We start from the raw sequence: 12,734 nt of genomic DNA, 5'->3' as shown, positions 1-12,734 counted from the left end.
GATGCATTAACGGTCCCTACTTAAAAAGTTAAATCATCCATAACAGGTAGAGACAAGTAACAAGTGTATAACAGGTATAGAAAGAGTCGGCCATCACAACCAGGAAAAATCTGAGCCCAAATGCATGCCAATGAGGATCGAGAATATTAATTCATTATCAAAAGTGTTAAGAAAACAAAAACAAACAAACAAACAAACAAACAAACAAACAAACAAACAAATAAAAGAAATCTAAATGTTGGATCCTGATTGGAGTAATGTCGAGTTCCATCTATTTGTTTTTAAAAGCTGAGTTCGTTGGTTTTTGTTTTTTTTTTTGTGTTGGAATTCTGTCGTTATTGCACTAAAATATGCAACACGGTAATTGACTTCAAAGAGCACTTGAGCATAGTATTTTAATGTAGACACTTCTGTCAAGCTCGTCAAAAATCACCTATTGCCTCTGCTAGCTTCTTGTCTTCAACGCTGATCCTCTTCGATGACACAACCCTTGGCTTGGTGAACCCATACTCCTCCGCGTACTGAACAAGATCTCGCCAACAGAGGGCGCCGGCTAAACCTTCACCTACAAAACGACAATGACGGATTATTTAGAAATATAGATTTGTTATCAAATTAGTTCAAACAATAATATGTTTGTAATCTTCATTAAGAAGATAATTTCAAAAGCAGAGGATACTCCCGATACGTTTTTAAAAAACCGTCTACGGGGATGAAAGGGAAGAAAATTGGTAATTGTATCAGTCATTGATTAACCTGGAAGTAAGCTGATATTGGAGGAAAAAGTATGGCAATGCATGTGATTGACGATGAGAAGGGAATGTTACATCTACGTATAAAGAGTTTTAACGCAAAAACGGGTTAAGCACCATTTGCAAACATTGTTAAGTATGTCCATCATCAGATAGAGCGAAATAAAATCTCCACAGTTAATACCTCACTTGTTACATAACACGACATATCCTTGAAGTTATTATTCAAAGTATCCCAGATCATCTTTTTCTTTTTAGGAGCTGTAGTCTCAAACATCTTAAATCAACCAGAATGCACTGAACTTCATATACCACTTCTACTGCTAAGACTATTATTATGAATTCTACTATTACACACTTTTTGAATGACGTTAAATGAGAAAAAAGAGGGGAAGAATTTAGAGGTACAGTTACTGATATAACTGAAAAAAATTGATAAACATTGATATCAATTAGACAGTGGACGAGTATAGGCCTATACAGACAATGAATGAGATAGGCCTGAACACACTAAATAGAAAAGTATTTCTGTGATGTAGTAGGCCTGAGAGCGGCCACATTCACATTATGCAAATTAGTCGTGATGTCATGACGTCATAAATCTCCCACTGTCTTGCACTTCTCGCAAGATATGTACTTCGTGTTCCATTGTAATTCTAAATATCTTAATTAAGAACTGGTGACTTTTCAACAATAGTGTCAATTAATGGACCTAAATAGTTGGCAAAAGGCTTTTTACAACAATTTTCATAGACAAGCTATAGCGCGATAATTCGAGGCTATAATCTTGATCTCTTTATGGCCTTATCTCATTTAGAGAAAGTCAATGTTTCCGATGTCAATCTCAAAGAGAACACACACTCTTCTATATTCCTTAGTTCAAATTAAATGAAATATCAATCACCTTTTCATTTGTATTAAAACTTTTTTATGACAGTGAACTTTAACATGGAGTTAGATTTCTTTTTAAGGCTACCTTACCCCAGAGCTCCCTGCGTTCTCTGATGCATTGTGGGAGAGGATTATTGACGTACATGTCGCTGAAGTAGAACTCTCCTCCGTCCTTGAGCACACGGTGCGCCTCCTTGATGACGGCTGGCTTGTCCGGTGAGAGGTTGATCACGCAATTTGATCTGTCCGGGGAGAGTAAATTGCGAATATAGATGACGAATTACAAAATGATAGCTACTAAGTTAATCAATAGTCCTGCAATATCTCCAATCTGTAAAACTGTGAACACAATATAATGGGCCTTGCGCTAGGAAATTGAAACACACGACATGAATGTCAATTCAATTCAATTAAATTCAATTCAATTCAATTCAATTCAATTCAATTCAATTCAATTCAATTTAATTCAAATTATTTTATTTCCATATAAAGTTTATACAAAAGCAATATACTTAATGCTTACATGAGTACATATCTTAAGGAACTTCGAATCACATAAGTTTCAACAAAACATGGATACAATTATTATAATATCAATTTTTTTTTTAGATAAATAAACAAGTAAGCAATACAATTTTCATTTTTGTAGTAATTATGGAAAAGACGAATAATTTTATTCAGTCATTGTACATTCTTCTCATCCTTACATGGTTTTACGCACCTTATTTTCTGTTACCAAAAAAAAAGTGATGTATATGTGTTTATGTCGAAAAATGAAAACAAAAATGAATTGATTCGAAAAGAACCACAATGACTAAAATTGGAACTCAACTTCTTATACTGCGCACAAGAACGAGGAACCATTATCTCTTTTTTTTTTCCCCTGTTGACATAATGGAGCCACTGGGCTCACACCTGTAAATATGATGGAATGTCCCTGACCACTTCACAATATCGTACCAAAGATACTAAAATGAATGAAGAAAAAATAGTTAAAAATCAGAAATGCAGTTTGGCAAAAAACTGAATAGCTGCAGATATTGAGTATAAATTCCTCTACAAACTGCATTTTAGTTGGAAGATGAGAGCTTTTCTCGTGGAATTTGAGGGGAATATATTTCATTGGCTGCATGTACAGAAAAAAAAGGTGATATTTTGAGTGAAAAGAACTCGTAGTCTGGCTTTGCAAACCCTTGGACAGAGTTTAAGCTGAAGAGCCCCCTTGGAAATTTGATGGATGAAAGGGTATACATCTCACTTTTTCAGGTGAGTGAAGATGAAACACCTCATTTCTCGTAGCTATTTTACAGATTTTTTTTTTTTTTTTGAATTTCAACACACGTCTCTATGGGGAAATTATTTACCCGTGTGAGCCCTGTTTATGCATGCTATAACTCACATGAGGATGTCATATTGGGAGTCCTCTACCTTGGCGTCTCTCAAATTCTCGATGTAGCCCTTGCGGAACTCCACGTTGGGTTTTTGGTAGCCGAACTTCTCCGTGTGGTACGCCACGTACTTCTGTGCGATCTCCAGCTGTTTTATCATCAGGGAGACACCAATAACAATGCATGGTTAGAACAAATCAAGATTGCTCTTTGCGCTCCTTACTAAAGTAGCAAAGCATTTGCATTTGATATTCCCCATCATTAAAATAAACACATACCTATTGTATGGTGCTTCTTCAATGTGGTTAGAATAAGACACTTGTATTGATTGATTGATTGATTGATTTTATTTTTCGAATAAAAACAACAACGGCTGGATGGCCCATATTCAGCGATGCCAACATGGCATCGCTGGTCTTCCATGGGGTCCAGAACATGGAAGTTATACAAATACAATGTGAAATTGTGAAATACATAACTTGTGAACATGAAGATATTTGAAATACATAAATTGAGATCAAAACCGCAGGGATATAGTGTACCACTTTGTATTTGAAGCAGCAATGTTAAATCGCCCATATCAACAAATTAATGACAAGCCAGTGTGATAGTTGGGCGGTGATGCTGGGTATTCCGAAAGGTTCGTTCATCCGGAAATGAAATAAGGTTCGTTATTCCGAAGGCTTGTTATTTCGAAACACACAATTTCCGTATACCAATTAGATGTTCGTTAATCCGAAATGAAAAAGGGTTCGTTTATTCGAACATTTTTGTGGCGTTCTTCCGCCAAGGTTCGTTAATTCGAATATGAAAAAAAAAAATTGTTATTGAGAAGGTTCGTTCATCCGAAATGAACACAGACGGCTCCGTAGGTGTTTGTTCATCCGAAAATGAAAAGAAGGTGCTTACCATTATTATGCTGACTGACGGACCTTCGGAATTACGAACCTATTTCGTTTTCGGATTAACGAACCTTTGGAATAAAGAACCTGATTTCATTTTGTCATAAACGAATCTTCGGAATAACGAACCTTATTTCTTTTTCGGAATTGAAAACATTGGAACCTCATCGTCTAGTAATGATCCTTTAACACAGAGATCCGATTCGTACAGGAGATAAAGCTCAATTTAAGAATACATGTCTTAAAGGAAACCAAAACCCAAAGAGAAGTGTGGATTAAGTGTAAGCAGCAATATTAGTAGAACACATCAGTGAAAGTTTGAGGAAAATCGGACAATCGATATAAAAGTTATGAATTATTAAAGTATTGTTGTTGGAACCACTGGATAAGGAGACTACTGGAGTTTATGGCATCATGTGTAGATAACAATATAAAGAAAAATATAAAGAAAATTCAATACGCTTTCACTTTTCTTACGCAATGAAAGAGCACTTGACTAACCGCTCTCAGAAAGCAGGGGAAATAAATATTGCTACCCTTAACATATGTCAGTATCAAGTTGATGGAATGTGTATAGTTTTCATGAAAAATTATCTGTTTTAATTCCCTTTATATTTTCTTTATATTGTTGTCTGCACATGCCGTCATGATCTCTAGTAGTCTCCTCATGCAGCGGTTCCAACACCAAAACTTTTTTAAAAAAATCATATTTTTTGCATCAATTGTCCGATTTTCCTCAAGCTTTCACTGAGGTGTTCTATTAATGTTGCCGCTTTCACTCAATCCACGTTGCTCTTTGGGTTTTTGTTTCTTTAATGTCCTGAGATTTTTTCCTACTACATGTATATAGCAAAGGACGTCTTCACCTGTTCATCGGTCATGTCGATGCCCAGGACGTAACCCTCAGGTCCTACAAGTTTGCTGATAGCAAAGCAATCACGTCCAGAACCACAGCCAAGATCAGCGACCTTGGCTCCTTCGACCATAGAAGGTATACAGAGACCGCACCCGAAGTATCTAGAGAAATCCAAAACAAGATGAATTAAAGAATCCCAAGTTCAAAAGTGAATACAACACAATGTAGACGACACTGAGACCGTTAAATTCTAGTGCTGGCACACACTCTGCGTGATCCTTTGTGACATCACGATCGGTCGTGATACCTTTGTTCCAAAGAAAACTGACAACAAATATACCTCCTATACACTACTCTATACAACAACAACAACAACAACAACAAAAACAACAACAACAACAACAACAACAACTACTACTACTACTACTACTACTACTAATACTACTACTACTACTATACTACTAGTACTACTACTACTACTACTACTACTACTACTACTACTACTACTACTACTACTACTACTTACTATAGGCCCCTATTATTTTTTTTTCTACCACGGATATACCACCCCCATACACTACTAATAGTAATGACTACTATCACTACTACTATACTACTATAGTATGACGACGACAACGACTACAACCACAACTACCACGACTACTACTAGTATGTACTACTACTATTAATACCGCTACTATGGCTGCTGCTCCTTTTTCTCCGATATATTACTACGTGTGTTGCTAAACATCGAGTTTCGAGGTTTCGAGTTTTCGAGTTTCAAGTTTCAGGTTTCGAGTTTCGAGTTTCAAATTCAAGTTTCAAATTGTAGATTTTCAGCATTTTTCAGATTTTCATAATCGGCAATTGCAAAGCCTCTGATCACTCGGGGGTCTGCTTCTCCTTTTTTTTTCTCATCGAATACTTGAAGCTTTTCAGCAGTAGGTTGGGAGTCGGCGCTATTTTATTATTGGATTGAACTTTTGCGGCAATTCCATATTAAATTTGTGATTGAATTGAGTAAAAATGGTACTTATGTCCTTAACATTGCAGCAGATAAATTATATATAGTCATTAACAAAAGAGTTCATTGCATGAGCCCCGCTGTGTCCACAGCCAGTAACAAAGGAAAGATTACAGAGATAATGACCCTCCAGAATTCAAGGCTTTCTGCATGGTAGGCCGATCAGCCAAACATGACACATGTCACAGCGTTATACCTACTTTATGCAAAAAGTATTATGAATGTTTTGTGTTGATGCTGTGAGTATTTGTTTGCCTGAAGACATAAATTGAAAGAATGAGTAAACTCGTGTCTGTATGTGTGCGTGATTGTGTACTGTTTGTGATGTGAAATCATAGAAATTAAAAAAAAAGATTATTGAAAAAAAAGTGAGAATGTGTAGCGACTTCCTACTTCAGCAAGAGGCAACTTATTATGTACAACACAATCTGCCATCGCCATGTGCTATAGCAAGTATTGATGCTATCCATGAAAAATAAAATATGATTCTCAATAGATTCTACTAATGTGAACCAATAGAATATGAGGGGATAAAATCTATTATTTCGTAACAAAGGTTGCAAACACAAAGTCAACGGATGGTTATTAATTCTGTTAACAGAATATTGTCACAACTTATTGCAACCCTATATTATTATAATGACATTATGAGACAGGATAAGTTACAACGCGCATGTATTCCTATATATTGTTTGATTGTCAGTGTCTGTTACTTCAGTCAACATGTCACCACTTTATTCATTAACAGACTGTATGCAAATATACACTTTTATATCACAAATAAGACTGTCTATATAGCTCTATACCAATCATGAGTTGACAAACAGTATATGCCTGATATCAATCTCCTATTTCCACGTTCATTGTGTTTTGGTTGAGATTGAACTTTGCTCCCTTAAGATATTATGAAAATATAGGCCTACAGCTCATGAGTTGACAACATTATTCCATACTGTTGTCATCTTTGTGTAGCCCGACCGGACGCCGTGCGAAGACGGCGTTTTTACAGCGTCGCGTCGCGACGGGGCTGTGACTTTAGGGCTGACCAAAGTGACGTCACTTTCAATAGTGCAATAGCTCTACTGTAGTTATTCACACCTATTGCACTTTAATGTTGTACACCATGGCGCAAACCTTGCTCCAACCATTCGGCGCTAATTTTTTTTTACCATCAGGGTCCATGGCAAGTGAGTAGCACTTCTAGCACGAAAAACAGAAGTGTATCATAAGAAATCTCGATGAGATTTCAACCAGTTATACCATCATAATTACGTTCTGATGCCATTTGGGCCTTAAAGTGCTTGGCTGGCCCTGTTGTCACCTTCAATTCCATTCCTTGGTTTTCAGCAATAACAAAGCGAACTCCGCACAATGCGATCGACATAGGCCTAGTCCCTTCAGCAATCTTGATCTGAACATAAGTCCGCTTCCATTTTGTCAGCGATTTTACAGTTTAAGGGCTACGATATGATTTGCGTGCATCTGCAAACTGTTCCACTGCGATATCCGATAGCAATTTACAATAAACAACGAAGACAACAACAAAATCTGCTTACGTCAACAAACGAAAATGGCACATTTGGCTAATTATGATTGTATAATAAGGACGGTGTTAGGTAGATAGTTCCTTTTGCAAACCTCATGCAATTTTGTATGGTTGAAGAATGATGTGTCCCTACATCGTGTATAACACTTTATCTCAGAGGGGTTTTTTTAAGATATGAGAAGCTAACCCCATGCATATGTTCTTGAGAACATATTTCCCTTGTTGGTTGGATTTTTTTTTCGGGGTCCGAATGAATTCTCTGGAAGTCTGTAGTATTGTTTCCCTCCCCAAAAAAATGTTTCAAGTTCAATAATTCCAAGGACAGGTCTGAATTTCCTAACACTATACCAGCTTATGAAAGGAATCTATAATTTTGCGGGTTGCAAAAAAGGGCACCCGAACTTGAAGGAAGAAATGTAAAAAAAAAAGTCTCGTCGAAGATAAACTAATATCATGAGTTTATGAGGGCATCGCATTAATTAGTAACAGACAAAGAACATAATTGTAACCCCGGTATACTGTATTCTCTGGCTTACTAACTCGGTAATACAACTCATCTTGACAAAAATGTATGCGTCATGCTATTAAGTCCCCCATAGAAGAGCAGAAACAGGTATTGTGTGCATGAAAGAAGAGTTGATATAACACAAAACAGTCGACCTTATTGAATACAAAATTATTCCGCCTTTTTGACCAACAGTGTATCTATATCTATCTATCTATCTATCTATCTATCTATCTATCTTTCTTTCTTTCTTTCTTTCTATATATCGATCTATCTATCTATCTATATCATCCATCTATCTTTCTATATCTTTCTAATAGCTGTCTATATCTATTCTTTTATCTATGTCTACCTATTATCTACAACATTATAAGGGCCCATATCCGCCGTCCTACCCTGGGTAGCTGGAAACAGCTTCGCCAGGACCATCGGCGACAGTTATGAATATCAATTATGATTTATAATGTGATGATGAATTACTTGTCTTGGATGTCCTGGTGTACGGCTCCCACGGCCTGACGAACGCTAAGCTTGTCCATATTGGTAAGCACCCCGAGCTCGCAGACGTCGGTCTTCAGCTCTGAGTGGCTATGAATCGTCTTGCCGTAGAATTCCTTGACGTTGTCGTGCACGGAATCCATCTTGGAAATTTCTGCAGATGATTTACCGTTGAATTAAGGCTTGCTATAATATGAATGCGTCTCTTTTCTCTCACTTTCCTTGCAGTGTGGCTCCTATTCCGTTGCAGCGTCTGCCTGGCCCTGATGTTCAGTGCCTGCCCCAATGACGCTCCCTTTTTTATATACCCCTCAGCTCTGATGAGGCTGACCGTCGTTCACATGGACTAGACTGAACTTTAGACTCTATAGTGCCGCGCGCAACTGACGGTGGTGATGTTGCGAAGTCATTCATTTATTTTTTTTAATGAAATCGGTAGTGGTGCAAGAGAAAACGGCAAGAAAAGTAGAGAGATCATTACCCCCCTCCTCGCATGTATGATACTTTATGACAATTACGTTTTGTTTCTCGTGCTTGACAATAATTATGTTCATCTAAGTTCCACTGTTGCTTACCTGCTGTATTGTTTGTTATTTTGTGATCAATATCTTGTAAACATTTGCAATCGTTCACTCACCCCTAAAGGTCCATCTTTATTATGTATCCTTTTGATTTTTTTTTCAATAAAGATGATATTTCTCTTTTTACTGTTCGACAAAGGATCGAGGAAATAACTGTACTTCTCGGTTTGCCATGCGGATAGTGACTAAAGAACACTGATAAAAAAAGACCCAATGAATTAATCGAAATTTCAAGAGAGAGCCGATTGGTTTCAATTAGGCTTCTAATACGAGCATCATACGAAGACGTGCGTAACTTCTATTCTCTTTCCTGTGGACGTTCTTATATTCAGCATAGAGGAAGTATACCTCAAAAGACGGGTGGACATGGAAGTGAACATTGGAACTTTCAAGGGGGAGAAAGAGATTGAGTTTACCCTTATCAGAGTGAGACCAAGGAGGTGGAAGATACCATGCACCTCCCTTGTGAAGAGGAGATACCTTAGGCTCCGGTACAGAGGAGTTACGTTTTAGTTGGGAAAGGGGGAGGGGGTATAAATTTGCATGGGTATGTACTGTATACTCTATTGCTACTGGATACACGCGATTCATTTCGGATGCCCTACGGGTACATTCTCGAGAACATTGTGTCTGAGCGGGGGGGGGGGGGGGGGGGGGCTATAAAGGTAAATGAACATAGGTCAGAACTACATAGATGGAGAGAGAGGGAGAGAAGATAAATAGGGAGGGAAGATAGAGAGAAATGGATCCTTCCAGACGTTCGACCTATGAACCCGAAACCCGTAATGTAAATATCCATGAGAGCAGTGCACACACAAAACCAAACACAGGCCTACCCTGACTGTGTAAGATTGCATCTTTTCCTTCTTCAGTGCACCAACATTGCGAGGGCAACCCTGATTCTGTGATATTGCAGTATTTTCTCCCCGAACACACAAGCATTGCACATTCTGGGCCTACCCTGATTCCATCATATTGCAGTAGCCTATTTTCATGAACACACAACATTTTACGTTATTGCGTCTACTCTGATTCTGGAATCGCGAAGCTTCGGGAAAAAAAACAACAACCCGAAGCTCATAAAAGTCTTGATGTCAGTAACTACCATGACAAAGCAAAAATTACGTCACAGACAGAACAGATTAATGTAAAGACACCACAGTGTTTGTTAAATGTATTCTGACCCGTACATGTCACCTAATAATCACATTGTTGTGAATTCAATGGGATTTGCAGTATGTCAGTGCTTTTCAGTCTTCCCTCTACTGTCTGCGATTGAATCTTCCTATTTGTTCAGCTATTTTGACCGTCTTTTTTTTACGCTTTAGCAAGTCTGAGGGCGAAATATGTGAATGAAATATTTAGAGTGACGTCATCAATTTGACAATGAAATGAAACAAACTTTGAGAATAACAACCTCGACATTTTGGGAGATATCCACTTACAACACTATATTTCCGTCTGCGCCAGTTCCACGACCACGAAAGTATTAGTATATAGGCCTATTATGTAGTCTGAATCTTCACAATCCACGTTCATTCAGTCCCCGGGACTGATCTACTTGTTCCCCGGCAAGGGGGATCAGTCCGTGGGAATCTTCTCAATAATGTACATCTGTGTGCAGATAAACTTAAAAAAAAAAAACACACATTGTGAGATACCCACAGTATTGTAACTTAAAGGGTGTGTGCAGTTCTGGTTGAGGTGAGGAATTATAGCTTTTAACTTTTTGCGAGATATTCAGAAACCACTCTATGAGATGTCAAAAAGCATGCAATTCTAAGGGCGTACGGGTATCAAAAGTTTATTTGATGAAAATCGGTTTGGAAATGGGTGGGATATCCAAAAACAAGGTGAAACAAAGAGATCCTAATAAAAGGCGTGGCCTGTCGCCTTTTATTATTATCACTTTTTTGGATATCTCAGCCATTTGAAAACCAATTTTCATCAAATAAACGTTGAATCCTTCTTAGAATTATATGCTCTTTCATATTTCATAAGAGGTTTCTCATTATCTCACTTAGGAATGTTCAAAACATGAACCACCACCTCAACCAGTACTGTACAGTCCCTTTAAGTAGTAACTTAAGTAAAGTCCCTTTCCGGGTCCCTTTGAAAGCAATCAACGCAAAAGCCCCCCCCCCCCCACCCCAATTTGGCAAAGAGCCCAAGCAATTTCAAGAAACTTCGGGTTCATGTATAAAACAAAATCAATTCAAATCAAGTTTTTTTCAAGGATAAACTCCACACAACCAACGTTATAAAGTTCACTCTCAAAGGGGTGTCTAACAGAACCTCACTAACGAACCTTACCAAACGCCAAGGCACAAGAGTGATACATGGTGAATGATACAAAATACAATACTGTTTTTTTCACCATCGAGTCCTGTTACTCCCATTCAGACTCGAAAGCTTGTGACCTGTGTCAATATATGCCGTTTTTGAATGTACGACGTTTCTCTCCAACAATAGTATGCTGGTATATGAATATATAGGTTTTTCCATCCATTTTCGCACTTTTGTCATTCAATTTCAAAGATTTATTATTCAAATTCGTCCCGAGAAGCACGTGGAACGCAAATCCTAAGTCCAATTTCGTCAATTGTCATTGTAATTCGTTTTTCGTCAAACATTTTCGAAGACATAGCATTCAAAACCGTCAATTGTCATTCAAATTCATCCCTCCCGCTGACGGATCGCAGAATGTGAAGATCAAATTCGTTTTTGTTCACACAATTTCATGAATTTTTCATTCAAATTAGCCAGATGTTGTCGTATGCGAGACGGTACGTCTTTTTGTATCAGTGTGTACTCGGATTGCTTGTGTGTGTGTCTGTATATGTGGTTCTGTGTGTGTGTGTGTGGAGGGGGGGGGACACTAATTGTGTGTATGTTAAAGGAGACCTCCGGGTGATTCTCAGATTTTTACATTTGTACTACTATAAATTAGTTATACTGAGGACAGAGTTTCAGAATTTGTGATAATTGGGGTGAAGAATAAGAATAATTTCAAAAAAATAGAACAAATTGCAATGAACAAAGATGATGACATGGCAGAGTCACCATAAGAATGCATGAGTTGGGGCTCAAGGAAGCAGAACAAAAGAAGAAGGCATGCATACAGGGGCGGATCCAGGAATTCTGTAAAAGGGGGGGGGGGGCGTGACTAATATTTCTGGTGTCACTTCCGGGTTTCATTTTATTTATTTTATTCCTTTTGTTTTAACGAAAAATAAAGGGGGGGGGTGCGCCAGTTGCGCCCCCCTCTGGATCCGCCACTGTGCATAGATTATAGACAGGTGAACTCGCAAGCAAGCGGTATTGTTATGGAATTACACTGCTGTCATTTCTGAAATATTATGCATAGCTCGACACTAATTTTTTTGTTTGGTGGCCCGATGGGGCCACCAAAATCCTAAATTTCAAATTTTTGGTGGCCCGAGAGAAAAAATTGGTGTCCCGAAAAAAAAACAATAAAAAACATTAAAAGTCTTTTTTTTTTAATGAGTCAAATATTTAAGATTTATGATAGTAAGAATTAGAAGTTGGACATATCTACTCATAAATAAACTTCAACAAACTTGCAACACTCACTCTCAGGCATTCATTCAGTCCTTTTCATCCATCATTTGAACAAATTTAACCGCTAATTTCCGGCGCAAAAAGTTACGAATTTATTGACATACTTTTCAAAATATTTTGGTGGCCCGAGGCGGGCCACCAAATTTGCCCTTTTTTGAAATTTGGTGGCCCGACTTTCATTTTTGGTGGCCCCGGGCCACCGGGCCACC

At 37.9% G+C, this 12,734-nt stretch overlaps 1 protein-coding gene across 1 annotated transcript; it reads right to left on the bottom strand.

Moving 5' to 3' along the window:
- Positions 1-422: 422 nt before the first annotated feature.
- LOC139709168 (arsenite methyltransferase-like) lies at positions 423-8,618 on the bottom strand. Its single transcript, XM_071621123.1, has 5 exons — positions 8,345-8,618; positions 4,800-4,950; positions 3,043-3,179; positions 1,734-1,885; positions 423-565 (listed from the first exon to the last, which is right to left on the bottom strand). Exons 1-5 carry the CDS (start codon positions 8,503-8,505, stop codon positions 423-425), a joined length of 744 nt encoding a protein of 247 aa, XP_071477224.1. The 5' UTR covers positions 8,506-8,618.
- Positions 8,619-12,734: the final 4,116 nt, after the last annotated feature.

Source organism: Diadema antillarum, unplaced genomic scaffold (genome assembly GCF_040938485.1).
Source record: "Diadema antillarum isolate AM-2024a unplaced genomic scaffold, OU_Dant_1.0 seq00001411_RagTag, whole genome shotgun sequence".
NCBI lineage: Eukaryota > Metazoa > Echinodermata > Echinoidea > Diadematoida > Diadematidae > Diadema > Diadema antillarum.
This window is presented reverse-complemented; position numbering and strand designations above follow the sequence as displayed.

Coding starts and splice junctions, on each gene's coding strand:
- LOC139709168 (XM_071621123.1), bottom strand. CDS start 8,505: ATGGATTCCGTGCACGACAACGTCAAGGAATTCTACGGCAAGACGATT. Junction 4,951..8,344: donor CACCAGGACATCCAAGACAA/GTAATTCATCAT, acceptor GGATTTCTCTAG/ATACTTCGGGTGCGGTCTCT. Junction 3,180..4,799: donor TCGACATGACCGATGAACAG/GTGAAGACGTCC, acceptor ATGATAAAACAG/CTGGAGATCGCACAGAAGTA.